The sequence below is a fragment of the Penicillium hordei genome, assembly GCF_028827395.1.
Source record: "Penicillium hordei strain IBT 12815 chromosome Unknown utg000004l_segment0_segment0, whole genome shotgun sequence".
Classification (NCBI taxonomy): domain Eukaryota; kingdom Fungi; phylum Ascomycota; class Eurotiomycetes; order Eurotiales; family Aspergillaceae; genus Penicillium; species Penicillium hordei.
In genome coordinates this window covers 3695686-3723402 of record NW_026623145.1, presented here as the reverse complement: position 1 = coordinate 3723402, position 27717 = coordinate 3695686, and the positions used below count along the sequence as shown (strand labels likewise).

The window sequence follows — 27717 nt, the reverse complement described above, 5'->3', positions numbered from 1 at the left end:
CTTGTTAGGTCAAAATGCCACCGGATCGGGGTCGTGCCTCTCGAGCATGCACCTCATGCAGAAAACAAAAGACCAGATGCTATGAAGCCGGAATTCCTGGACGAGCATGTATGCGATGCGATCGACTTCACCAAAATTGCTCGCTCGTCCAAATTATTGCCTCTGACGAGGAAACTGTCGTCCACGCACCGGGCACGGATGCTCGGTATGAATTGCTCAGCTCATGTTTGGTCTAAAACTAACAGGTCTCCATAGTTTGGAACGTCTTGAAAACACCGTGGCTACTCTGCTTGATCGGCTTGGAGAAGGTCCAGTAAAAACACCTGGTCATGAATCGAGTAGGCCTACCCCTGCGCAGACAAGCCCGCGGTCTGGTGGTACGTATAAGGACGCGGAATCCTCTGCGGCTCCGATCATGGTTATCCGTGATCTAGCAACGGACAATGGTATCAAACCAATGTCCGATGCTAGACCTCTAGGGGCGGTATTGGACGATCTTATTTCGCCCGAACTTGCACTCACACTCATCACAATGTATGCTGCCCGTCTATATGAATTGTTTTATCGTGACCAATTATCACTAACCTTTTCTCAGTTTCCTCGAATATTATGGTCGATGGGTTCTCTTCGATCCCGATTGTGAGCCAAGTGAGCTTCTCCGCCGAGTAAAAAAATCGAGCTTGCTATTCTGTGCTTGTTCTCTGATTGCTGTGCGGCACACTTCTGAGGAATTAGCTGCAAGTCTTGCTCCAAAGTTGTATGAGTATGCCCGCTCTCTTGCTTCTACCACTCTTCTAGTTGCCCCGCAGCCCATTGAGTTCTTTCAGGCTACATTGATCCTGTCTATGTGGTCGACGACTGTCGGACAGGTGCCTTTGAGTATCGATAGCTGGCTTTTGAGCGGGTTCGCTTTACAGCACTCTCACTCGAGTCCGCTATTTACTGCCATCACGACTCAATCTCATCCTCCAAATAGGTTGGATGAAGAAACTATGAACAATTGCTATCTGTGGAACCATCTCTGTCTTGCTCATATGCACTATTGTGTTGGAACCAGCCGTCGATCCATGCTACAACCCTGGCAAATCGAGCGATGTCGTGCTATCATTTCTTCAGACCATGCGATAAACTTTGAAGTGCGCATGGTGGCCGAGATCTATCTTTACTGGACTGTATATGAGCATCTCATTCAGGAGTCGGTTGATTTGCTGAAATCAGTGGCAGCTTTGCAGGATTGGCGACGAAAATGGGAATTTGTGCTTGGTATGTTACATTTGCTTTATATTTTCTCATTCTTGCTAATGCATTTCGCCATCAGAGCAACCAAGATCTCAGTTTTTGTCAATGGGCTTCCATTTCTCCAATCTACTTCTCTACGAACATGTTCTAAAAGCCAAGTCTTCCCGAGCTCGGGAACCAATCGTGTCGGAAATGATTCGCCACGCCACGGCAATTGTGCAACTGGCCATGGATACAGTAGATGAGCGCACCCGCCATTTGACCGATCACATCTACCACATGATCACCTTTGCAGCGATTGTCATCTGCCGCTTACTCAATGCCTACCAAGAACAGGTCGCCTCGACTCACAACATCGACGAGCTCGAATTGCTCGTACATGACTTAGTGCAGTGGCTATATTGCATTGGGTTACCATGCCATGCGGCGCATACTCTAGGGAATATCATCACGAAGGTGCATCAAAAATTACGACCTCACGTCGAGCTACCGCCAGCAAATCCGCAACCAGATGAGCTACTTGGCGAACTTAACAATTACTATTTCCCGGAATTTCTTGGATTGGGGATCTCGGCTAATGGGGATTGGGATCTTATGTCTAATATCGGTCTCTTTCCAGAAAGCCCATCTATTCCAGGGAGACCTGACTGAGATGTCAAGCAGTATGAGTGAGAAATAATATAATGCGACAACATAACGGCTTTTCACCGGCCCCCATAATGTTTTTCAATCCACCGGAACAGAGGGAATACGACTCCAGAGAACGCAAATGTCAACTCGTGACCTATATTTGCACCATTCTTGCCAATCAAGGAAGCAATAGGACCTGAATACCACGCGGTTTTCATACCAAGAGCAGCACCCAGGAACCCAAAGGCAAAAGCCCCGATTGCGGCCCACCCAAATGGCAAACTAGTGACGCTGTTCCAAGCGTCGAAATCATATCCATTCCATCCACGACGGAAAATGAAATGTTCTTCCATCACTAGAGTGATGTGAATCACAGTCCAGTATCCAATCACACTAAGCAATGTCTGCAGAGTATCTGAGAAATATTCGGCTGCACAACAGCCGACTATTATCGCCGCGATAAATCCAAATGTGACCATGACCACACGGGGAATGCGAATAGCCCATTGTCCCAGATTTTGTGCGTGTAGCGCAAAGGAGTAATTGTTTGGGATGTTATTCTTTTCCAAAAATTAGCATGCGAATTTTAAAAATGACCAACTGGTAGATTAACCCAACTACCAGTTTCGTTCACTCACCGGAATCGAGCTCAATGCCGCAAGAACCATCAAAAATTTTCCAAATCCGCCTGCAGGCTCCAATGCCATCTTGAGCAACCCCCCAATTGAAGAAGCCGTATACGCCCCTTTCCACGCTGTATTGGTGATCGTACCTGTATACAAGGCTGCACCAAGAGTCTGAACAAGCACAGTAGGAACGGATATACCCACATAGGTAGCACCAAAGATCTGCCAGCGCGGCGTATCCTTAGGCATGCGCACATTATAATCCGCCGCACAATTCACCCAAGAGACCGAGAAGGAGAAAATCAAAGCTATGAAGGTAAGAATCGCAGCAGCTTTATCTGAGCCCTGAAGACGCGAATGGTCCTCGCCGGTGAGCTTGGAAGCACCTGTCCCAGCTGCGACACACCACACAACCAACGGCGGGATCCAGATAAATGTGTCGAGGCGATGGATCCAGGTAATTCCCAGAACGCAGATAACCCAGACAGCCACGCAGATCACAATCACGCCAGCCCAGATAGGGAATCGGCCATCTGAGACAGCGTGTAGGACGGCTGCACCGGAGATGGAGTTGATTGCATTCCAGCCCGTTGTAGCAATCATGGAGAATATGACGACGAGCATGTTACCCCAGTAGCCGAATGAGTATCGTCTGGGAGAATTCGGGTGTTAGTGGAATATTTCGGTGCAGAGGGCTAATTGTGGGAAGTCGTTACTCACGAGAAGGTTGTCATTCGTAGCCCCGTTAATCCAAATACCGATGTCCAAGCTGGTAGCAAGTTGCTTGTGATGTTGACTATGAGAATGACGATGAAGCAGTCCCAGAAGGGAAGCCCGAGAGAACCTCCCAGGGAACCGATGTTGAGGGTGGCTACAGCCATGTTTGCACTGAACCTGTAAATAGAAAGTGATATCTTAGCCATGATCTATATTCACTCGGATCTTAGTCTTACCAGAATGTCGCAGCATGCCAGAACTTGGTTGTATTCTGTTGTCGTTCTTCATCGGTGATCCGTTCGATGCCACCTTCTTCGATGGAGAATCTTCCATTAAAGAATGGTCGATGAGGCTTCACTGTCTCTGTACCAGGCTCTTGTTTCTCTATAGATTCATTATAGTTGTTCATTTCGACGAGTAGTCCCAGATAGAAAAGTGAAGTGAACTTGTCAATGTACGACCATAAGCCGGGGAAACACTCCCTTTTCTATATTTCCACAATATCTCCTTTTCTATTCATCATCTATTCATCGATAACATCTTACACACTGAACTATACCTATTATCAGCCATGATTGGGCTTATCTCGCGCCATATCGAACGTCTCTTGGCTAATACTTATCTCCCGCGGTATACCGCGGCATGCCGGTCCGGGATGCCCTAAGAAACAACGAGTGTAATCCACTTTCCTCAATTTCACCAAACATAAAGTTCCGTACATCTGCATTGCTTTTCCTTTCTTCAAATCACCTTCCTCAAAAACTTCCTTAATCAATTGACTCATCTTCAATGGAGCAGCACACATTCCGCCGCCGAGGCCTCGGTCTCCGCGGAGTCGACGCCGAGCGCGTCTCTCCAGGCTATGTTCTATACGCACCTCTCACCTCAAACACCGCACACCTAGTCTCAACAACAGGCAAAGAAGTGCACCGCTGGACCCTCCCCCACCGTGTCGGCCGCCACGCCCGCATCCTCGCAGGCGGAAACCTAGCTTACAACGGCGCTCACCCAGATGCCCCGAACCTCTTCCCAATGTGGGCGAAGTACCGCGGCGGCGTAATGATACAAGTGAGCCCAGACGGCGAGATCCTCCGTCAATACAGCGACCCGCTAGCACACCACGACCAAAACCACCTCGACGACGGGACAATCCTATACACAACTCTTGAGCCACTGACCAGCGCCGAAGCAGCGCGCGTGCAGGGCGGAATCCCATCCACCGAAGCCCCAAACGGCGTAATCTACAGCGACTGCATAAAACTCGTCCAGCCATGGTCAACAAGCACGACCTCCTCCTCCGCAGACTTCGACGGCAGCGGCGGTGAAACCGGCGCCAAGCTCCTCTGGTCATGGCGCGCAATTGACCATCTGGATCCTACTGTCTTTGCTGCACATGCGCATTACACGCGCGAGCACTGGCCGCTCATCAATAGCGTTTCGTTTGATTCTGCCGGGGATATCATTGCTTCGTCGAGGAATGCGTCGAGTGTTTTTGTTATTAGTCGTGCTACGGGTGCGGTGAAATGGCATCTTGGTGCGCCGGTTGTTAGCCAGCAGCATTGCGCTCATGAGATCAATGAGGCGGGGGATATGTTGATTCTTGATAATGGTGTTTTCAGGCCTGGGATTTCTGTGCCATTTTCGAGGGCGATTGTTGTTTCAAAGGAAGGAGCTGTTAAGTGGGAGTATAAGGATTTTTCGACAGGAGGTTTAGGGTTCTTTACGCCGTTTATGGGGTCTGCGCAGAAGTTGGTTGGGGGGAATGTTTTGGTCTGTGAGGCTGCTAGTGGGCGGGTTATGGAGGTTACTGAAGGGGGTGAGGTTGTTTGGGAGTTTGTTGTGCCGCAGCTGGGGAATTATAAGGAGGTTATGAGGAAAGAGGAGTTGGAGGAGATGGAGGCGATTGGGTTTGATTATCTTAGTAATGCGGTGTTTAGGGCTTATAAGTATCGTCCTGAGGAGGTGCCTTGGGTTAAGGAATAGTTAAGGGTTTTAGGGGCTGAGCTTTGATGTGCGAAAATGAAAATGTGGTTTTTGTGATTTGAGTCTGTTGTACATACCTGGTTAGGTGGGTTTGTCATGTTATGTAAAAATACGTATATCGGCTTTTGTCTAATTGGTGGTAAAAGGAGTGTAAAAGAGCCCGGTCAAGCAGATACATACATGAGACCGGAGAGAAATGAAAGAGAAGAGTATGTGGGCCGATGGCTATAAGACATGGGGAGTGGAAATATTAAGTGGGTAATGAAAGGAGGTGTATCAGGCGAGGATTTGGGTTCAACATCTTAACCAAGGGATTCACCGAGATGTGCGTCAGCGGACGGAACGGCTGTCTGAATACCACCGTCTTGGGCGACTCGGGTTTCAGTGGTGGTTTCTTTGACGACGGCCGGCTTCTCCGCTTGCTTGACTTGCTTGGGCTCAGGCACCTTGCGCGTGGAAGCATACTTCAAGAAGACGATGATCATGACTTATAATCGAATTAGTCACACGAAAGAACCAATCAGAAAGGATGAGTCACTTACAAGCGCAGATGGCAATCGTCAAGGCAGCGCGTCTGGTCAAAATCCATCGAAGACCCTCGATCTCACTCTTTCCATCGCTGTTCAGCGACACGGTGATCTTGTAGTTCAATTCTTGAACAGAGGTATCAATGCTCCGCTGCTGCTCTCGCGTGGTCATCTTGTGATCATTGAACATGCCCTTGATGTCATCTTTCATGCCTGCAAGTTCCTGGCTGAGACGCTGCGATATTATATCCGTTTCATGCTGCAATTGTGTGCGCGATGAGCGCTGATGCTGTATTTCCGAGTTTCGGGCTGTCTGAAGCGATGACTGAAGCTCAGAGCAGGCTGCTTTGAACAAATATTCCTCATTCTCGACATCGGATTTGGAAGTAAGGCTCTCCCTGGCCAGGGAGAGGTTGTTCTGTAGGATAGCCCGCACAGCTTTCATCATTGTAGTAGACTGCTCTTGGCTGTATCCTCCTTTGGACAGATCCTGTACCAACGAATATGTGTCGAAAGGGTGCACATACGGTGTTGGGGACAAATGTGGCGGGCGATTCTCGGACGAGGAGGATTCCCCGGTTGGGGTTAGGTAAACAGACGGCGAGGGCATGTGGAGGACGTCATCGAACGGAGTTTGGCTTGTGAACGAAGATTTATCTGTACTTTCTTCCGAAGCGTTTTCGGAAGGACGGGACGAAGAAGCTGAAGGCTGTTCCTGTTCGGCACCATCTATATCCTTTGCCTGCTCCTCGTGTGGCTCCCGGTCTGTAGGGGGGTGGTCTTCCCTGGATTCAGCTTCGGCTTCAGTTTGTTGATCTAGGGCTGGAGTTTCCGAAGAAGCGACATCTGCGGTGCTGTGCTCGGCTTCCTGTGGTGGTGGTTCCGATTGTGACTCTTCCGGCGAAGCTTCCTCCTGCTCGGGGGCATTTACAGCCTCGTGTCCAGCCGATGGACCCTCTGGGGTCTCCTGGACCTGGTCATGTGAGCGCTTCTTGGGACGCAATGAAGGAGCGGTGCTCGGCTCGACAGCTGGACCATATCGCCGCTGATAGGAATCGCGCTCCCGTTGCTGGCTCGTATGGAAGCGTTGACTGAGTCGGTATGGGATTCTAAGTGAGCGGTATGTTCTCGGTTCGCATGATCGCACCGCGCGCATCAAATTCGGATACAAGAATGGCAGCCTCGGTGTGGCCATAGTGGTAACCGGCATATGAAGAAGCTAACTTTCTTTCCCGCGGGGAATAACCAACGTCACCCCCGTCTCCGGTGATGTATGATTAGTCAGCTTCACACGTGCCCGCCTAGTTTTCCGACCTCGGAAGGATCTGATTGGTTGCTAGTATTCCAAGATTACTCTACACATTCCTGAGGATATTCGATACTTCATTTATCGTCCAATGAAAAGGTATATACATTCATGTATGTATAGACTGAGATGCAAACATTGCGGGTACCGGCCCTCATCATGGCCCTTCACCTTTTTTTTGGGACCGAGTTCAACCTGCTTGTCTCCAGAGCTTCATACAACTACTATAAGCTCTCGAGAATATATTTCAAGGAAGTGACTTCCGATTTATACTAGTCCCAGTCCCCTCTCCAACCCCAAAACCGAAAAAGGTAAACCGGAATATGTATTCAATATCCGACAAACTCGACAAAAATGACAACAATGATGATACTATTAGAGATTTTATAGGTAAGAACCCTCTGGTATCTTGTTTGATGTCTTAGGTAGATACAGTAGAATTCGAAAACAGTTTACCCCCGGACACTCACGCTTTGTTTCTCGGCTCGTACCCGAGACCACACTAGTCTATTTTATGATACAGCGTAAATAATTCAGTCCTAAGAATAGAACTTTTTTATTTCCAGAACAACTGCTTAACGTATATCTACCATGAAACTCCTATACGATCTAACCTTCACTGCCCCTCCATTTATAACGTGCATCCTTTTTAGCACCACCATCTCGGAACTGCTAGGATTTCTACGCATTACGGCACCGAGACTATCCTTGTCACAGCTGCATCTCATTCGCGACATAATTGAAAGCCAGTCCTTAACCCGTTCTTAAATGGCGGAGGCAGCAGAATATATCGAACAAACGATCAAAAACATCCGTAGGAACTTACGACTGTTTAGACACGTTTATACTCCCCTGACTCGTATCGGTCGAAGACGAAGTATAACACCACCGATGATAGAGGCACTCTATAACTACCTACTAGAAAAGCTAGGTCTATATCTAAAGGAAATGACTATCTTTCTATAGGATGAATTTCAGACGCTAGTAACTACCTCTAGTATTAGAAGGGCCCTTATATCCTAAGGCTAGTCTAAAAAGACCGTAAGACAGAGTGCTAAAGAGCAGAGTGCTGAATTACGAGAAATTTATCTCTATAATCTATTGGAATTCGAATCGTACCACCTCATTTATATCGATAAGTCTAGATATGATAAACGGGTTGGTTTCTAACGGATAGGCTGGCCACCACTTAGTATAGCACCTCGATAAGTATCATAGTTTCACCGTGACGAGCTTTATCAAATTCTGCCTATATATGCCTAAGATGGTATTTTGCTTACTTATGTCTTTCGTGGTTTAATAGATGCCGCTATATTCGAATATTTTATCGATAAACTTCGTCATATAGAAGATAGCGGGAGCCGAAGTCTATTCTAGTCATAGACAATTTATCGTTTCACCACTCCGAGCGGATTTCGCAGATATATGCCGATACGGGAGTTAGATTGATTTATTTGCCTTCGTACTCGCCGGACCTGAACCCAATTGAAGAATTTTTGCAGAGCTCAAAGGGTTCATAAGACGTAATTGGAGCTACTACGCAGAAGACCCCGACCGAGACTTCGGCTCCTTTCTTAAACGGTATATTAATCAGGTCGGAGTAAGAGAATAAAGTGCTAGGGGCCATTTTCGCCACGCTAGCCTGACTATTGGAGGTATAGATAACTAAATATCTGCTTCTGGCAGGATCTTCCCATTGATTGCCGGCGTCTGTCTATAGCTGACATCTGACTCAAGCTGAGACGGGCTTCCAGGGCATTTGAGTTTATGTTTCGAGATGCCTAAAACACTCAACATGATTCGCTTTATGTCCCGGGTCCCAGATACCTTACAGCCTCTTCGCCAAGGATCTACCCTTAGTACTACCTCGTATTATAGGCCTGAAAATGGGGTTCAATTTATGTTGGTCATATATCGCCTTACGTCATGTATTCTCAGCCTACCCTAAGGTACGTATTCGTTATTGTACAAGATCGACGATGAATGTTGAATCTTAGAGTGACATTCTCAAAGCGGCCTAGGAATCCTAATGAGCAACCGGAGGGTTAATAGCCCCAATTTGCAGCATTATCCCAAAAATATCAGGCAAGCCAGTCTCCTCCACAATCATTCCATCTGTGAACCGATAGATATTCATAGCTCGTGCCTCGATTTTCTTCCCGGAAGCCGGAACACCGAAGAATTCGCCTTCGTGAGTTCCACACAAAGTGAACTGCGCTACAACTCTATCGTCCTCGATAACTGTATCGTCAAGTGTCCACTGAATATCTGGATAAGCGGAGCGCATCATGCCAAGAATTTGCATGTATCCAGGCAATCCTTTTAGTGGCGTATCCGAAAACGGAACGTAGAACACAGCTGATTCGGAAACCACTTCTTGTCCTATGGTTTCATCGCCTGAATTGATAAACTCAACAAATCGATGCATCCTCTGTAAAAGGGGGCGAGACATGATGTTACTTGAAGGATACGTTAATTTTTGCCTTACAGAATAGAAGAAAAATCTTCAATTTTGACTCACATCTAGTGATTCCGTCTTGACGAAGGGGTGGGTTGGATATAGAAGTCGCTTTTCTTCGCCGAGTTTCTGAGACCAAAAATCAGTGAAAACCACCACGACAGATTGTTTGATCGTAATCCGAAGAATATGGATTGGAACCTAGGTTCATTGAAAGACGCCTCTCGGGAGGTTTAATAAGGTAAGGAGCGATGAGAATTTACCTTTGGTTGCAAAGTGTTGGATTATCAAGAGAGACTTTTTGTTGTATCCTATGGATCTCATCTAGGAATTGAGGCATACTTATATTTTGAACTCACGTACTCTAAAGTATGATCCTTACATCTATGAACTATGAATAATCTAGATTTTTCTGTTTGGCACGTTTGCATGGTTTGCCTTCTTGCGGAGTTTCAACCAATAAGCGCGCGGTGACTACTCCCGGGCTCAGCTCCAATGTTTGTATGTCATGTTTTGTATAGTTTGTATTGGCGTATGAATTTGCGGTTCAATCAATAATTTACCGACAATCAGGGATTCCCGGCATTCGCACCGCTGTTTGGTATGGTTGTATAGTTTGCAATCTTCGGGTATTGTGCCGGCCAACTAGGTACTATAATATATGGTTGGCAAAAAGGAAGGAAACGGCTACCTTATCCTGCTCCGGACTGCTTAGGTTGGTACTCAGGACTTTCACCCGTCTGCATAGGGTAGAATGTTTCTTGTCTTCTTAGGAGTGGGTGGTGCCTAAGATGGAGTTCTTTATGTGACCTGACTATCGTGTAGTCTGGTTGCCCATCTGCAAGTTGCGGCCCTCAAATAAGTGGCCGCTGCAGCGATGTCCGAACACTGACGCAATCGATTAATTTTCAATAGATGTGTCCTCATGGCCTCTAGGGCTTGGGTGATTAGGAGGGATTAGTCACCGTGGGGATAAAAGCAATGTGATGTCTCTTTCTTTCTCACCAAATGTACCAATCGTCGAAACCCCAGTAGGGCGACGTCAGTCCAAGAATTCGACCAACCAGAATTCAAACCTAGCATGGTGCAATACCAAGGATAGCGAGATCTTGACCAAAAGTGTAGAACAAGAACAAGCAAGGAGAGAAGCTTGAGTTAAATGGCTTGATTTTGACTATGCCATCAATTCAACATTGACGTAGATCGATTGGAAGTCCATTCTTAGGGATGTTCGGAGAATTACTGGCTGTCGCCACATCACATTTGCATCTCCCATAGAAAATCCACAGAGACTGTGGATTATAATACGTAAGACTAGATCCCCTGTTAAGACAAGGCTAATTAGGTGGGTAAAGACTGGCGTAGCAGAACTCATCGAGACGAATTTCATCAGTCAGATACAATGATACAGACCATGAAAAAAATCATCTTCTTACTAGACTCCGATACCACTAGCAACGATAGGACCTTTCTCATTTATCTATTTGACTTAAATAGGAAAAAAATTCATCGTTGACTGCTTTTCTAAGTCCGATCTTCCTAGCATAGTTTATAAGATCTGGATGGTTTACCTTCCGATTAAAGAAATCGTTGCTTTACTAGATTTAGACCCACCTTACCATAATCTGAAGGATCTGAAGTTGTTGAATATTTTCCCCCAACCCAAGAACGAATCAGACCCTATGGCGGCTATTTTTGACTAGTATATTATCTACATCTCAAGTGAAGTTGAATATAAAGGCCGACGCTGTAAACTAATGGCGTGGTTTCGGGCGTAGAAGTCTGAAGAGGTCAAGGAACTCTACAAAACAACGGTAAAATATGGCAGGAAAGATAATGATAAAAAGAAACTAGCATCGGATTTGTTTATTCAGCGGCTGAATAGTCTCGGGATAGTGGGATAATGTGTACTTTCTACGTGGAAACTCAAATGACAGAGGACAGAATATAATCGAGTCCCAGTCCCCGTAAGATATGAAGGCAAAAGTGGTCCTTGGCACATGGTGTTTTCCGGGCCATATATTCTGGATCAGGGAGACCATGCCGGCCATTCTGATGCGACTGATAATGTCATTGGTATTATTAGCTAGAGGAATAACTATATTCATCTGTACTTACGAGTTGGATCGTCTTTAAGAAGCACTCCAGTTTTTCTTCCCGTCTGGCGGTGGTGTACCCACCGGGTTCCTTAGCGCCATTTTTCAGAACAGTAGAGTGACGGATCCGTTCCAGGGGTTCCTTCTTCAAAATTATCAACGACCTCTTGGAAGAATTCTACCGGAGAGTGTCAGTCTTTCATATATCAAATTTCCTTTGGAAATGATCGACATACCTGGAAGAGTTGCTCTTACAGAGGACGCATAGCTCCAAATAAATAGGTCGCTGTTAAAGTCTTTGGTTTGCTGTATAGGATATGCCCGTAAAAACTTACCATAGCCTGCTCCGCGAAGGCGCGGATCTCCTTGATAGCCTTAGGAGCACGCTTCTTGAAGCTAACGCCGTGGCCCAGAGCCTGTGTTACCTTGTTTAGTCATACCTGAATACTTCGGCCTTCCTTTCTCTCCTATCTCCGATTTTGTGAAAGGATGAAAGATTCTAATTTTCCTGATAAAGAATATCAGGTATCGATCCGCATTTAGCAATACATACTTTGAGCTAAATTAACGCCAGATACAAGTGGAAACATACTGAATAAGACCTACTGAACAAGACGCAACCTTTCGCTTTCTGACATCCTCGAAGATCCATATAAGAGTATTCGCCTGAAGACCGAACTGACCATGACAAAAGACGCGCCATAATCAAGCGCAGCATTCTTGATTTGGTTCGACAACTTAAGTACAGCCGAAGGCGTGACTCGCCAACTCAACATGGGGGAGATGTCTCTACTAGCGTGTTAGCCCGCATGGGTGCAATTGCGACGAAGTACTATATCATACAGCATAATAACTACCCCCCGAGAGTCTGCTCGTTGGATATGGAATTGTGAGAGACCTTTATGGACTATATTGCTAAGGACTCTTTACTTTTCAATAACGGCAGCCCTATAAGTGCAGCTCGGACAGCCTCACCTTGGGGAGGATCTTAATATGTCACTCTTCGAATATTGACTGTTCTCTCTCACAGAAGGGTAATTAAGCACTACACTTGGAGGGGCTCCCGCTATTCTCAGATGGTATGTAGTGACTTTCCTGGCTCGTCTAGAGATGTTTGTGTTTGTTTTGCACAAAGAGCTTTTAGGGAAGGAGCGACTGTACACGTCTGAGGGACATCTCTCATTTGGAAGGCACGCGTCTGGCCATATGACCCTGGTCTCTCTCCTCTTCCACCTCTCTCTCCTTTTTGTTTACTTCTTCGACACACATCGATCTTTATCACTTCAAGCCATCAGTTGGCCAGACAGTGGTGAACCCATTGTTTTGTCTTCGCCTGACTTTCCTAACCCTACCATTTCCTGTTCTAGTTCTGATTACCAGAAAATCCCGAAGAAAATCCCCCCAAAAAAAAACCGTCCCTCACCAGGTGCGTGACGCGTCTATCGGTCCCTATTTGTGTCGACCCACTTCTCAAACTGTAAGCAAGAAGCATTGAGTCTTCTCACGCCACAATGGCGTCCGTACAGACCCCGTGGACCTTAATCTTGCTGCAGGAGAAGCCTGGACTTCACGAATACAACCATGCTCTCTCGAATGTCGAGAAGTACTACACTCGCTTACAGCGAGCCATGCAAGATGGAGTAATCCATGATCAGCTTGTTCTCAAACCCGACCAGACACACTCACGTCTTTTGAGATCCTTTGAGATCCTACGAGCTAAGCTGCTACCGAGTCCTGTTGCTGAGGAGATATTCAAAACCATGGTCCTCCCGTTCGTTCACGATAATATCTTCTCGCCGCCACAGATGATCCAACTCGTTGGAGCCGCGCTACCTCTCATCACCAAACAACACTCTCAATTTCTACGTGACTTGACCAACATCCTCCTCTCCTCACACGACCTATTCGATCACCTGGTGGCTAACGAAAAATACACTGTGGTTTTGAAGGAATGGTTGTTGTCAAAAAGGAATTACCTTCCCATTGCTCTCTCCAGGAAGGTCGGAGACAGGTTAATCTCCATGTGCCAGGCCTGTTCCGCTGATCATGGAATGGGAGGTATTGTGGAGAGCTGGGATATCTCTCAGAAACTGATGGAATCGATCAACTTGCTTATTGACACATCATACGAAGAAGAATTAAAACGAGTCAAGGTGGAGAACCTACCTCCACTGGAATCAATGAAAGTGTTGAATCGGGACGACAAGAATCCGACTCCAGCACAGCAAGGCACCAAAAAGGAGTGCCAAAACGAGTTCAAGGTCTCAAATGAGATCCTTCAACAGATGAACCACTTCAGCCTCCCACCACCATTGTCCGCCCGAGGCCTCACCCATGCAGGGGAGCATCTCCAAAACGAGATAATACCCGCACTGATGCGCTCTGCCCTGGAAAGTTTCCCATGCCGAATCTGTTTGGATAGGCTCACTACCGGTAGTGTCACGGGCACTCTGGCTAGCTCGGCAGACTTGCCCTCGGATCGAACTACAGCACCGGGCAGTGCCCAGGACATTTTCGGGAAAAGAGTCGGTCTGTGGAAGGTTTTGCTATCTGACATCGCTTTCAAGAATGCAAAAAAACTCGTACACGGAGGTAAGTCAATCACCTGTTTGCCTCCAGCTTGCACGATTTGGTCATTTCTAACCGCACCTAGGCGATTTTGGCGGGGTTGAACAAAAGCTCAGAGATTTGGCAAGCGGCGAATGGAAAGGCAAAGATCTATCTCGGCGTGTGGGATCTAAGCAACAGAAGAAAAGAATGCAGGTTCCGATCTTGGAAGTGAGCGCCTCCGCAACTGTCTCAATCCTATGGCAGGTTGATGTCGGCTTTTACGATGAGCTTCCATGGGTGCAGCAGCAGATTGTCAAAGGTAAGGGTCCTCAAACTATGGCATCGAGACTTACGGATCTATGCTGACTTTGGCAGTTTGGCAAATCGTGACCTCGGAAGAGGAGGTGTGTTTTTAAATCGAACAATATGAGAAATCTGCTAACTGAGGTTTAAAGTTGGAAACTGCCATTGAGCAAATAATTTTGATTCAGGAATCCTACACTCCTCAACTCGCTCAGCTCTGTTTGGAACGCCCTGTTCAACAATCCGATGGAACTTGGACACCACAGCGGTTTCAAAACGTGAAAGACACTGGGTCTTACCAAATGAAATCCATTTCTTCCTCCAAGGCCAACCCTGCTCTAATTGAGATGTCAAGTATGAATTCTTCCCCATCAATCCATCCCAAGTCCTATAGGCCATAAGCTGACCATGAATTTCAAGACAAGTTTTACAATCTCACCGAGCCGTTTCTAAAGTCAATAATTGATGAGAGCGGCACGGAAGAGTTCCCGTTTGATCTCTCGCCCGAAGAATTAGAGATTGTGATGCACTTCAGCACTTCGACCTTGATCCTAGGACGAAGTGGTACAGGGAAAACTACTTGTCTACTGTTTAAGATGCTTGCTAAGCACAAAGCAAGGCAGTCGGTATCAGATGAGCAGCAAGCTCGACAGGTATGTTTTTCTTCTCACAACGGTGGATGGAAAATTGACATGAATAGCTTCTCTTGACTCGTTCCTCCTATCTGGCCTCAAAGCTTCAAACATATGTTAAAAGCCTGATCGATGCTCAATCTAAGGCTCCATCGACCGAAGAATATGTCGATTCGGACTTAAAACCCACTTCATTCTTTGCCTTAAAGAACTGGCATTTCCCGGTCGTCTGTACTTACGACGAGTTCCTTGGGCTTCTGGAGAATACAATTAGGTTTGAACATCTTCGATACCGCAATTGTCAATATTTTCAATATTTCCTCTCTAACTTGAAGTAGAATGGCCGATCGAAAAGATTTCCTACGAGATATCAATCCCAATAAGACAAAGGATCTGGACCCACCAGTGGGAGACAAGCCACGAGTGATTGACTTCAGCATTTTCAAAACCGAATATTGGGGCTCTCTAGGTGGATTAGCTCCACCATCTTGCTCTCCAGAGCTCCTCTTCGCAGAGATCATGGGCGTCATTAAAGGTTCCAGCGTCACAGCAAAAAGCCTGAAGCCGTTGTACCGCGCAGAATATGTCAAGAAGAACGCGAAAGCTTCTCCCGCTTTTATCTCTGAGGCAGAGCGTGAGAAAGTATTTGGAGCCTTTGAGCGCTATGAAAAGCAAAAGAAGCTGCGCAAAGACATCGATGAGTTAGATCGCGTCAGTGCTTTGCTGAAGTCTTTAAGAAATAAAAAAGCTCTTGCGGAGCAGATTCAGCGCTGCTTTGAGGAAATCTATGTTGATGGTGGGTCTATCTTTCAATATTCGAGAGCAACCTGCTAACCACATGTTTAGAAATTCAAGACTTGCGTTGTCTGGACATTGTCTTGCTTTTGGGCTGCCTCAGTGACGCCCGTGGGATTCACCTCGGTAAGCCTCTCACAGTTGATCCACGAACTTAATCAACTAACAGAACCTAGCTGGTGATACTGCCCAATGCATCTCCAAAGATTCAGTTTTCCGGTTTCCTGAGATAAAGGCTTTATTCTACGATCATTACGAAGTCATTGCCAATGAACTAAATCAGCCTTCCTTTGCCAAGCCGGTTCAATTCTCTCTGGCTAAGAATTATCGCTCGCATCAGGGTATTCTAAATTTCGCATCATGGGTGATGCAGCTACTCTGGCATGGTATGAGAAATTCCAAAGATCAAATTGTCTCTATCTAACTTCTTATACATAGGATTCCCGGAAACAATTGACAAATTGGACCCAGAGATTGGCTATATTGGAGGGCCGAAACCAATTATCTTTGGTATGTCGCATCGCTATATTTGCTTTCAATCACTAACATTTGTCACATAGCGGGATTTGACTCCTCGATTCTTTCTGCCAAAATGATTGGCCTGGTCAAGCTCAACGACAAGGTCGCCGACTTTGGCGCTGAGCAAGTCATCCTTGTCCGAGATGATGCATCAAAGGACAAACTGCAAACCCAAATTGGGGAGATTGCCCTTGTCTTGACAATACTAGAAAGCAAGGGTATGGAGTTTGATGATGTCTTGGTGTATGACTTCTTCGGCAGCAGTGGACTTGGTAGTAGCTACCGCTGCCTTTACATGCTTGTTCATGCAGCACGAACACAATTTGATTGTCAGAAGAATGCAGTGAGTATCTCATGAAATAGCCAACCCGTTATGATAGCTAACCTGTCCAACTAGGCTTTGTGCTCCGAACTTAAGGTATAGTTATTCTTTTCCTAAAAATTCCTTCTGCTAACAGTGATAACTAGTCACTATATGTTGCCGTAACACGCGCCAGAAAGCACCTTTGGTTCATGGAGACCCAAGAGAATAGCGTTGACCCCATTCTTCAAACGCTCTCACAGAGCAACAGCCTCGAGCTCGCTGAGGTTGTAAAACAGAAAGACCCTAATGTAAGTACGCTTCTGATCCAGATGACTCGCGCAATCATCTCATCTCTCTTAGGTTGTGGAAAAGGTCATGGTTCTGCGGGCCGGTGGCTCAGTGGACCCAGACAGGTGGCTCAAGAGAGCAGCACATCTACTCCATCGGAAGAGCTTTGCAGAGGTAATATACTATCACAAGCCGGAAAGGAGTTTCGTACTAATAAGAGTTTAACAGGCATTGTTTTGCTACAAGAAGGCCAATGATCCTCAGGGAATGACACACTCGCAGGCCTGTTTGTACGAGCAAGAAGGAAGATCTCACCGAGCGGCTGGTAATACGGAAGAATTCACCGCCTGCTATGAGAAAGCTATTATTCTTTTCTTAGAGATAAGTCTCATCGCAGAAGCAGCGATGTGTTACGAGGGACTTGGGCAGTTTGGCAAAGTTGCAGGTTTGTTTTTCAACCACATCGAGACTAATGAATACTGACCTCTTTTCTAGAAATTTGGAAGGATCGTGAACAATATCAAAAAGCTGCATCTTTCTATGAGAAAGGCAATCTGTTCACCGAAGCTTCGGGGTGTTATCATTCTTGTGGTCAATATGAGGCGGCAATCGAGGTCTTGCGCCGAGGAGACCAGTTCGACGAACTAGTCACCTACGCCAGCAGGTTTTTACATCTATTTCTCTGTACATTAATTACACGATATTAACTCTGTATAGGAACCGCGAGTATCTCAGCCAGCCCACCTTGCTTCGCTACTCGAGATTATGCAATATCTTGCTAAAGCAGGGACGTGTCTCCACCAGTCTGAGGGCGATAACCATCAACATGCTTGGATCAGATGTGTCCAAGATCGCTTTCTTCAAAGAGTTTGAAATGTGGGACCAGTTGCGTGTGCTATACTCATCAAAGTCCCGATGGTTTGAATATTACGATCTCTCAGTGGCCGTTGGTGAAATTCCTGCGGCAATAAGCACATTGCTGGTTCACAAATTGATGCCAGTGGTCGACAAGCCAATTGTCGAAAGGCTGTTCAATTATTCCATGGTCGAAGCTTTGTACGCCCACAGAGACTTAATTCCCGGCAAACCTGAGAGAGATGGGCTGCTAAGATCAGTCAAGTCGACTTATCTCGAAAAACTTGGAGCTCAGTGGAAAACGCTATTGCTGTTGATCGACGATTTTGACAATATTGATTTACCCGCTTCAGTTAAAAACCTGGATAAAGGTCTTTTGAAGGATATCTTTTGTCTCTTTGTTTGTTGTCAACCTCGACATAATCTGTGGGCAGTGAGCTAATTATTTTCAGGTGATCGCCTTTGAGCCGTCAGTCTTCACCAAGCACAAAATCGAACACCTTCCAATGGATATTGTCATCCGGGTTGGAAAGCTGCTGCAAGACTTTTATGCCCGGAGCCAGTACTCCCTCAGTTCCCTAGCTATGGCTTGTGGCATCTTTACCAACCCAAAACAAGAGAACCAGACGATCTTGCTTCACTGGTCTCCGTTGAGAACTTACACAGCAACGTCCCTTGATGGGTCTTCATTCGAGAACTTGCTTGGCATTGCAACGGATTTTATTCAAGACAAGTTTGCTGCAGCACTTACTCAGTTCCATGAAAATGCATGCAGCCTCATGAAGAAGGATTTCCCTCCCACATGTTTTCAACAGCTTTACAAAGGTACGCTATGTCTGTTCACGCCATTGTTCGAAAATGTCTAACAATTTCAATCAGGATTTTGCTCAAAGCTTAAGGCCAATGAATGCTTCTGGGGTCATGAAAAGCCTACTGCAGAATTCGCCATTTCGAAGTTGAATGTGAGTAAAACACAAAGAAGGAATAAAAATTCAACTAACAGCTGATTCCCGCAGTGCCTTCTCACCATCGCTGAAGTTTTTGCGCGGCTCACGCCTATTTACTATCAAAGATTTATGGGCGAGGCATTCAGCAAACCATTTCTGGGTCGTAGTAAGTGGTCAATCCAATCTGGTTGTGCCTTTCAGATCTAACATACTATAGGGAGGACTTGGATCCAACAACTCCAAGAGGAGCTAGTGATTGTTAGTTCCCTGGAGCAGTCCTCTACTGCAATTGCAAATTTGCGTTCCAACTTGCAACGGAATCCAGAGTTTGCTGCAACTGCATACTGCCTCGAAGAGCTATTGTTCTATCGCATGAACAAGGAGTGGAGCTCGATGAGCAGTCTGAGCTCTTCTCTGGAGAAGGTCCAAGAAGCTCAAATTCTCGGTATGACGAACTTGCTTTTCTCAAAGAAAACTAGCTCTAATAGTTAATCTAAATTTGCAGGCCCTCACCCAGCCACGCGCTTTCAGCGAGCACTGGTTCTGCATATGGATCGCAGCATGTCACCGTGCCCTAGGCGATCCGGCCATCCTCTCGCGTTGCCTTTAACAGCGTTGAATGCATCTGAGAGAATCCGGTCCGCGGTTGCGAGACGCAACGCTCTAGACTTTGTGAGACTCTGATCTACATTATTTATCGAACTATACTAACCTTTCTACAGCACAAGAGCATCAGCGTCTTTGTCCAATGTATCGAGAAAACACCCAAATCCTCTCTTGGGTCACTCCATGCTGTCCTTTCTGTGCTCGAATTTGCAACTACGTACATTGTGTGTTTCCAAATATCGTCGATGATACAACAAGTTACTGATATTGTACAGCTTTGTATCGCCAATCCAGGAAGGGGCATTGTAATTCCCTGGTCCTGGGCCTTGCAACATCTTTCGACAATTATGCAATCTCCCGCTAAGGACTATGGGTTCAAGGACAGAGAAATCCGAGTGCAAACAACCGACTTGATAAACATGGTCATCAGCTTCTGCGGCCTCATGGAACAGGTCGAAAGTGGGCTCAGTAGCGGCATTCTGAGATTCCAAGGACTGGGCCGCAGTAATCTTCCAATCCCTATTATCAAACGGCGCTGCACTGAGCTTCTGACGACCGTGAACCTCAACCTAAACTATTGGCCCAAGCAGCCAATCGGTTACAAGGAGATGGAGAAGACGATCAATAAGGTATATATTTTCACTTATGCCAATGTTCCCTAAAATAAGCTTGACTAATTATACTAAACAAAAAACTAGACGCTTCGCTCATCCCTTATTCCACCGGGAATGGCACTGGAGTTTTCCAACAGTGATAGGTTCCGGCAAAGTTGCATCCGCGAGTATGCAGCCTACAACCACAAAGACGAGCTTTGTGTCATTGCGCTTGATGATAGAAAGTCTGCTCCTCTCTTCCTGCGGTCCTTCACGCAGGGCAATGCCAAATTCGCTCAGTTAAGTGATATCCTGCAAATGTCGCACATTGCCGAGAACCCGCTATCAATGGGTCTGGAAGAAGACCGGCAAGTTGATGAGTACACTGGATATGAGCTCGACATGATCACGAATCTTCAGCGACGCTGGCGGCAGGTGATGAAGGTCCTCGAAAACAACCGCTATAGGGCAAAAGCCCGTGAAGGCAAACTTATCCAGCACTTCCATGAGGTGTGCATGAGACGCATGAGCGTTCTACCCGCGGCTACTTGGTCAACTCGGGATAAAATCCACATGCGCAAGGTGATATTCACCGACGGTATGAAGATCGCCATGTCTCTTGAGGGTGTTCTGGACAGTTTCCGACAACTGAAGGAGCGGTGGAGACAACAGTTCGACAGCAATTGTTCCACTACGAAGCTAGAGGAGCTGTCCATCATTCGCGGACGCATTCTCCCGATCGATGGCCAGCTTGAATACATTGTTGAGCACTGGTCTCCCAAGGGCATTGAGGAGGGTATGATGACCGTTCCGGCTAAGGACCTCGGTAGCTCAGCCCGTGAGGCCCAGCGCGCCCTCTGGGCTGTTCAGCGTGAAATTGAAATCATTCGGTCTCAGGTTGAGATCATTGCGAAGACTGCTGACCCATAACGGGTATTTTCATTTTCCCTGCCATGATTGACGAGCGGAAGCTCGACAACAAAAAGCCGCAAAAACATTTGAAAATAAAAAATCTCAGCAAAAAAAGGTTAACGGGTCATAATCTGTGTGGAATGAGAGGGATTCCTTAATATCTGGCGTGGGATCATTTTATGGTAGGATGAGATACGATTGTATGTGGTGAAATGTATGAATATCTTGTCTGAATACTCTGTAATGAATTCTTGTCTACGTACTATGTAACCAATGCACCTACTCTTAGAAATAGATTCAAGTACAGTAGGTATCCACTGCTGTTTGGAAAGATAGTGTAAAGCATAGACAAGCATATTTGGCAAGATGCAGCATTATCCTAAAAAGATCACTCAGTGTCCTGCCAAGAGACCAAACAACAGCTCCGTCCGAGTCCAATACTCAGTTGCAAGCTTCTTCATAGTCTTCACAGTATCCGCATTGGAACCAGCGCTCTTCTGGGTACGCTCGACAACACCAGCCAGCTGATTGTGCTCGCCGAGCATCTGAGACAGATACAGAGAGTCGAAGAAGAGCTGAACCTTCCAATCGCGCAGGCCCTCGACTTGATCTGGATCCGGGCCTTGAGTCGCTGGTTTCTCCTCAGTCTTATCTTTCTCATCCTTATCTCCGTTGGCAGTAGGTTGGTCATCCTTACTCTCAGCCTGGCTAGGGACATCTTCACTGTCGAGATCATCCAAAGCAGCTGAGATAGCCGCCTCCAGATTCGTTTTCAATTCCTGCTTCAACGCCTGCACAGTGGACGGATCCCACAGGTCCAATCCGCATGTATCCATCGAGGAAGTGAGACGGCGGAGGAGCTTGAAGCTCGAAGCCGAAGGCTGAACCGGTATGGCAGGCTCGCCTTCCCAGAGTGATCGGCCAGGCACGGTCTTAATCTTGCCTGTTTGGGGATTGCTCTTCGGGGACGGGATCAAGCTCAACGAACCAGCCTTAGCCACTACTTCCGTTGCAAGCAACTTCTGTAAATCAGGGACGATTTCGTTCGAGAATACAAAGTCTGTAGATACAAAGCCGGCGGGAATATCTCGCCGGACTAGTCGTATAAGCCTTAGTAGGAAAGTGGCCTTTTCACTTGAATGCGAGGGTGTAAATGATTTAAAAGCGCTGCTGAATGACGTCTGGAGACAGGTCAAAGCGTCGCGAACGGCAGAATGCAGAGAATCAGATAGGTGCCGAGGGTCGTCTTCGTTGAGTCGAGGTGTGATGTCGATATCTTCGTCCTCGACTTCGCCTCCGACGAGAATGTCTGTCCATCGCGTGCGGCGCAGTGAGTCAATGGATTCGTCGAATTCTTGGATTGATGCCAGCCATGCTTGATACTTCATAAGGACGGTAGAGACGTCTTCGTCACGACCCAATAGTCTGGCTACGACGGTTTGTTTGAATGCTTGTGCGCCGTTCGTGTATTCTGCGGTAATGAGATCGGCATCCCATAGAGATCCGACGGGATTGTGGTTGGTGTTCTCCCAGTCTAATATTATAGACGAAACTTGAGTACCGACTGCGCCTAGGCTTTGTGTTTGCACATTCAAGATTCTGGAGAGCTGCTCATTGAAGATATTTCGAAGACTTTCGAGGACATCCACTGCACCGTGGATGATCGTTGAGCCCCAGGATGATAGCCACAATTCCACAGTCTCTGTGCGGAGCGAGAGGAGCTCAGAGAAATCGGTGCTGTGGGCTAGGCTCTTTTGGCAGCCTTCGGAGAATTTCCTGAAAGCCTGGAGTGACCATTCCTTGATTGATTCCACGCCCTGGGTTCTGTTTAGTTCGCTGAGCTTGATCCAGGGGGTGAAATTCTTCACATCTGGAGCTACCCAGCGGCCAAGAACTTCAACCTCCAGCCCATCTAAACTCTGAATCTCCGGGTCGGCGAGGAGGGGTCGAGCTTTAAGTTTCAAGAGCACATCTGAGAATCGATGGGATCGCAAGACCTTTGAGGCCTGAAGCGTCCGAACAAAAAGCTGGAGAGCTCTGGGAATGTTCTCACGAGACATATCCAACTGGCCAACGATAACGTCCAGGCGCACTTGGTGGAAATGATGGATCGCATCATCGGAAGAAGAGCTTGTTGCAAGGCAATAGGCAGCCAATGATTCAATGATAGTGTCTTCTGTGGCGCTTGTAGAGGCAAGGCGTTTATTAATCCGTTTGAGAAGTGTTTGCCGAAGGGACGCTACCTGCTTCCAGAGATCATTAAGGAATGGAGGGGGTGATTCATGTTTCGATAATGCCTTGTGTAGTGATCTGGAAACAACTAGGATCTTCGCAACCAACAGGAGCGAGCTGCGACGTCGCAAAAGCCGGCTGATGGAGGTTGTACAGCGGTGGAGGAGAGAAAGCTGCGCTCCGAATGCGTGTTTCTCTGCGTCTATATTCACAGTATCAGCCACTGATCCCGGATTTCCCCTAGAATAGTTTGTACCTTTCTCCGCATCGCCCGTCTTTATTTGCCGGATGTGAACATGCTTCCTTTCTATAAGTCGGGGGTTGCACCGACGTCCAACATCGGCCAGAATGGATTCCACGTCTTGAATGTCTCGGTTCATAGCCACAATTGTCTCAGCAGTTCCAACCAAGTCACGATATCGCGTCCTATAATCAAATTATACCAATATTAGCAAAGGAACAGCTATTTTGGCAAATCAAGCACCTACCCCACGAGAGCTCGGAGCTTCTCCTTATTGCTCGCGATGTCCCGGCGCAGCTCCTGTTCCACGCGGCGGACCGTGGGAATTGGGTATTGGAATGCATCCTGCCATGACTTCAGGTTTTGAGGATCAGGGGCCTCAGGAGCCATGCTGCGGGATATGTGGTAAGACTGTTGGTTTACAGAGAACAAGTAATCAATGCGAGACGGATGCCTGGGCGCCTTAGACCCCTGCATAGTTACTCGTTCTTATCGTTATCGTCATGTGATGGCAGAAAAAGTTCCCCGCCACCGAGGGGAAATCGGTCGTCGCCGGACGATCTTACACTTTACACAAACGATATTCAATATGCCGTTGATTGAATCAGAGGCTGCTATGGCAGAGACATCACCAAACGATCTCCCTGATCGTCTTCCTTTCCCCGCCCACCACCTACTCCCATATCTTGCATTGCTCCTATCATGACTGGCATCCGCGGTAAGCTTCCATATATATGACTCAACACCAACATATCTGACCGAAGTTCTAGCTACCGCACACTTGCACCCAAGTCGCGTGTCATTCCATTGACTGCTCCTTTTGTTAAATACCTCCGCGCTGACGGCATTGTTCTCCCACCCGAGGCCGTCGTCCCAACCGACGATGATAACCTAGACACATTCTCCGATTCGGGCGAGGAGGAGCCCGATCCATCTACAGAATGGCAGGAGATCCACTCCCAGATCAAGAATACCATCTCGGAATTTGGTGGCATTGTCACACCGAAATTAAACTGGAGTGCTCCCAAAGATGCAACCTTCATGGCCGCCACAAACGACACACAATGCCGTTCTCCGAATGATATCTACCTCCTCCTGAAAAGCAGCGACTTCATCACCCATGATTTAGATCATCCCTTCGACGACTGTGTACCGGATACAACCGACGACGAACCCACGTCATCCACCGTTGACTCACCGCTGCCGGATGTTCCGTATTCTCTGGTTCTTCGCAAATATGTCAACTTCAACCCTTCGCTCGAGTTCCGGTGCTTTGTGCGCAACCGTGTACTTCTTTGCATGACGCAGCGCGATCAAAATCACTTCGACTTCCTCTTCCCCATGCGTGATATGCTTCGGTCTCGTATCCAGTCATTCTTCGATGAGAAGCTCAAGAACACCTTCCCAGAATCCAACTTTGTATTCGACGTCTATATCCCCGCGCCACACCAGCGTGTCTGGTTGATTGATATCAATCCGTGGGCGCAACGTACTGACCCGTTACTGTACAGTTGGTTGGAGATTCTCCAGATGAAGGATCCGATCGGTGTGCAAGAGGAAGAAGATGATGGAGCGGAAGAGTTTGTGAGAATCTCACTTCATGATGGTAAAGTTATCACTTCCGACCCGGCGGAAGAGCTTGAAAAAGAAGATGATTCTTCTTCCGACTCAGAGGACGAACATGAAGGTGCCGAAGGAGATGACGAGCAGGCCCCCTTCCTTCCAGAATTCCGTCTCATCAAGAAGGATGATCCCGAGGCGTACGCATTCAGCTCCACTCAGTATTCGGCTCACAAGGTGCCGAAGGAGTTGGTCGATGCTTCGCTTGAGGGGCCTGGCGGCATGAGTGAATTCATGGGTCAGTGGCAGGATATCCTGAAGAAGCAGGAGCAAGAGGATCGGGCCGCTGACAGTGACTCCGAATAAACAATCTCAACCGAACGTTCAGTGGGATAAAAGCATGGATTATTGGTCTAGTGGCGTTCAAATATAGTAGGGAAATGAGTATTTGGGAATTTCAAGGTTGCATCGTGGACTACAAATCAATCCACACATTATCGATGAATAAAAATCAATACGTATCCATGGATGTAATGATCGTTGTCAATCACTAGTAATCACAATTACACCCCTAAATAGACAACTATCAATATATGTAAAGTAGAACAAAATAATGCATAAAGAGACACTCAATCCTAATAAATTGTTGTACCGCAAAAAGGACACCGGAAAAGTAAGTTACTACGGCGAGACCATAGAACAGACAGCCGTAACTTCTGATTGCTATGTACAAAAATACCATCCAGCAACTAAAGCTTATGTCTTTTCTCACCAGACGCCAACTTCCGGAACTCTTCCTGTGGGATTCCCATCATAAAGCGCTCAAGGCCCATAAACGCCTCAAGACCATTCTGGCGGTCCAGAAGCTCCCTCTCAGGCCGTCTTACTAGCTCCTTAATCTTCAACAGACTAGTCTGGTTCAAGTGTGTACCCAGACGATCATCAACCTCCTCAAGCACCTTCTTCAAGAACCCATCAGAGTCATCCTTTTTCCCAGACTCCGGCGTAATAACCTTATTCACAAAGCCAGTCGAAACAAGCTCGTCACAAGTAATCCGCTTACTCATGATGAGCGCCTCGTTCGCCTTAGCGATGCCGAGGCGCTCGACGAAGGCGCGACTAGCGCCGCCTTCAGCGACGAGACCTAGCGAGGAGAAGGGGGTGAGGAGGAATGTGTGCGGGGCGGCGTAGATGAAGTCAGCGTGAGCAACCAGTGCGGCTGAAAGACCGACAGCGGGGCCGTTCAGGGCGGCAACGAGGATCTTAGAGTGGGTGTAGAAGGTGCGCGTGGCATCCAGGTTGTTGGCTACGAAGCCCCGGACGAGCTCGCGGCGGACATTTGTGCTGGCATCGTCACTGCCAGGACGTATACTTGTTACGTCTGCGCCGCTGTGAAGACATGAGTATTGGGACATCTAGGGTTGGGTTGTGTCTGTGGGTGGCATACGCAGAGAAGAAACGACCTGTTCCGGTCAGGACTGTAATAAAGATATCCTCTCTCGAGTCAATTTCCCGTAAACGCTCAGCTAGAAGGTAGTATAGGTCGGCATTGAGAGCGTTTAGCTTGTCGGGTCGGTTGAGTGCCACGATCGCTACGCGATCCTGGTAGGTGACGGTAATGAGATTTTCATTCGACATTTTTACTGTATAATGTGGAAGGAAATTGATCAATGGAACATGAAATTAAACTGGATTGCAATGGTTTATCATTTATTTCTATGTAGGGTATCTGGGTACAAGTTAAGTTTGCGGGGAGCCGAGGCCCGCGGTGAACCTACAGCTCGCTGCCTGAGGCAGCAAAACATGTTTGCCCTGTTTGCTCAAATCCGAGTAATCAAGCCCGTGACTGGTCCACCGGCCATGGCACCACTCGGCGATAGAAGATTGAAGATTGAAGATCAACCTACAAATTATCCCTGCTCTCTGTCTGCTGGAATCAGGCAGAATTATCAATTGGTCACATCCCAACAATAACACCGAACCTCAATCCATACTCTCAGCAATAGCTGAAGCCAAAACACCCCGAAAAAAAAACAGTAACACATCAAACCTATACAATGTCGCAAATGTTCCGCAAGTTGCAGGGAGGCAATCTCGAAGTCCTCAAGGTGCGTAGCTGACAATCAAGTCTCTTAAGCGGGCAATGCCAGCTCCCGCGTTCCATCGCCTGTTCTTAGGACTAATGGAGTCCATGTAGTTCGGGATGTACGTCCTCTTCCCCATCGGCTGGATGTATTATTTCGGTACCAACCTCGACGACCGCTTCGCCACAAAGGGCTTCTGGCCAACTGCCGAGCAATCGCACAAGATCCCGCTGGATAAGGAGGAGATTGACCAGGAATTGGCACGTATGCGCATGGTGGATGCCATGAAGCGGGAGCAGAGGCAGGCGGCGGAGGCACAGGCTCAAGCGCAAGCACAGGCACAGGCACAGATCCAGACAACACAGAGTCAGCAATGAGGCTGCAATTGGTGGGTGTGATAGGAGAGGAGCTGGTAGCATGGTCTGAAACACGACATGCGCTCGGTGTCTAAGTCCTCGGGGGAACAAAAGGGCCTTGCGAAAAGAACCATTGATGCTCCCGTTCCCTCTCATTTGGGGGATTGATAATTATCGAGGACAACATTGACATCGCGCTGGGGAGTTACACATGTGCTGATGATGGGTTTACTTGTACAACACTCTGCTCTAGGCATCGAGGGCGTTCTGGGGTTTTCATTTTAGGTGTTGCATTATTCAACATCATATTGCTATATTGCTATTTTCTACCATCTACGATCCACTATGTACATTTTCT

At 47.2% G+C, this 27717-nt stretch overlaps 11 protein-coding genes across 11 annotated transcripts; 5 read left to right on the top strand and 6 right to left on the bottom strand.

The window, feature by feature from the left end:
• Positions 1–14: 14 nt before the first annotated feature.
• On the top strand, positions 15–1890 carry N7537_008574 (Zn(II)2Cys6 transcription factor domain-containing protein; the record flags this gene model as incomplete). Its single annotated transcript, XM_056899629.1, has 4 exons — positions 15–205; positions 256–534; positions 596–1263; positions 1319–1890. The coding sequence occupies 4 exons, from the start codon at positions 15–17 to the stop codon at positions 1888–1890; spliced, it is 1710 nt and encodes a 569-aa protein (XP_056751705.1).
• Positions 1891–1943: 53 nt separating this feature from the next.
• N7537_008573 (purine-cytosine permease family protein) lies at positions 1944–3621 on the bottom strand (the record flags this gene model as incomplete). Its single annotated transcript, XM_056899628.1, has 4 exons — positions 1944–2429; positions 2508–3147; positions 3216–3389; positions 3449–3621. 4 exons carry the CDS (start codon positions 3619–3621, stop codon positions 1944–1946), a joined length of 1473 nt encoding a protein of 490 aa, XP_056751704.1.
• Positions 3622–4001: 380 nt separating this feature from the next.
• On the top strand, positions 4002–5195 carry N7537_008572 (uncharacterized protein; the record flags this gene model as incomplete). Its single annotated transcript, XM_056899627.1, has 1 exon — positions 4002–5195. The coding sequence occupies one exon, from the start codon at positions 4002–4004 to the stop codon at positions 5193–5195; it is 1194 nt and encodes a 397-aa protein (XP_056751703.1).
• Positions 5196–5497: 302 nt separating this feature from the next.
• On the bottom strand, positions 5498–6932 carry N7537_008571 (CCDC90 family protein; the record flags this gene model as incomplete). Its single annotated transcript, XM_056899626.1, has 2 exons — positions 5498–5682; positions 5738–6932. 2 exons carry the CDS (start codon positions 6930–6932, stop codon positions 5498–5500), a joined length of 1380 nt encoding a protein of 459 aa, XP_056751702.1.
• Positions 6933–9054: 2122 nt separating this feature from the next.
• Positions 9055–9480, bottom strand: N7537_008570 (ester cyclase; the record flags this gene model as incomplete). The annotated part of the gene is made up of 1 exon (XM_056899625.1): positions 9055–9480. The coding sequence occupies one exon, from the start codon at positions 9478–9480 to the stop codon at positions 9055–9057; it is 426 nt and encodes a 141-aa protein (XP_056751701.1).
• Positions 9481–11412: 1932 nt separating this feature from the next.
• N7537_008569 (uncharacterized protein) lies at positions 11413–12358 on the bottom strand (the record flags this gene model as incomplete). The annotated part of the gene is made up of 5 exons (XM_056899624.1): positions 11413–11547; positions 11605–11760; positions 11918–11998; positions 12023–12049; positions 12266–12358. The coding sequence occupies 5 exons, from the start codon at positions 12356–12358 to the stop codon at positions 11413–11415; spliced, it is 492 nt and encodes a 163-aa protein (XP_056751700.1).
• A 735-nt stretch (positions 12359–13093) lies between these two features.
• N7537_008568 (uncharacterized protein) lies at positions 13094–20904 on the top strand (the record flags this gene model as incomplete). Its single annotated transcript, XM_056899623.1, has 25 exons — positions 13094–14174; positions 14236–14451; positions 14508–14536; positions 14588–14789; positions 14856–15088; positions 15136–15341; positions 15406–15863; positions 15914–15988; positions 16039–16248; positions 16301–16372; positions 16423–16724; positions 16779–16799; positions 16850–16993; positions 17046–17147; positions 17202–17418; positions 17469–17637; positions 17691–18228; positions 18281–18653; positions 18708–18790; positions 18845–18941; positions 18993–19220; positions 19281–19447; positions 19498–19605; positions 19657–20010; positions 20080–20904. 25 exons carry the CDS (start codon positions 13094–13096, stop codon positions 20902–20904), a joined length of 6510 nt encoding a protein of 2169 aa, XP_056751699.1.
• Positions 20905–21278: 374 nt separating this feature from the next.
• On the bottom strand, positions 21279–23749 carry N7537_008567 (COG1/VPS51 family protein; the record flags this gene model as incomplete). Its single annotated transcript, XM_056899622.1, has 2 exons — positions 21279–23544; positions 23607–23749. The coding sequence occupies 2 exons, from the start codon at positions 23747–23749 to the stop codon at positions 21279–21281; spliced, it is 2409 nt and encodes an 802-aa protein (XP_056751698.1).
• A 199-nt stretch (positions 23750–23948) lies between these two features.
• On the top strand, positions 23949–25285 carry cdc123 (cell proliferation protein CDC123; the record flags this gene model as incomplete). The annotated part of the gene is made up of 2 exons (XM_056899621.1): positions 23949–24052; positions 24130–25285. The coding sequence occupies 2 exons, from the start codon at positions 23949–23951 to the stop codon at positions 25283–25285; spliced, it is 1260 nt and encodes a 419-aa protein (XP_056751697.1).
• Positions 25286–25668: 383 nt separating this feature from the next.
• Positions 25669–26557, bottom strand: N7537_008565 (dodecenoyl-CoA isomerase; the record flags this gene model as incomplete). Its single annotated transcript, XM_056899620.1, has 2 exons — positions 25669–26308; positions 26367–26557. 2 exons carry the CDS (start codon positions 26555–26557, stop codon positions 25669–25671), a joined length of 831 nt encoding a protein of 276 aa, XP_056751696.1.
• Positions 26558–26941: 384 nt separating this feature from the next.
• Positions 26942–27380, top strand: N7537_008564 (uncharacterized protein; the record flags this gene model as incomplete). Its single annotated transcript, XM_056899619.1, has 2 exons — positions 26942–27027; positions 27117–27380. The coding sequence occupies exons 1-2, from the start codon at positions 26977–26979 to the stop codon at positions 27378–27380; spliced, it is 315 nt and encodes a 104-aa protein (XP_056751695.1). The 5' UTR covers positions 26942–26976.
• Between the last annotated feature and the right edge of the window lie 337 nt (positions 27381–27717).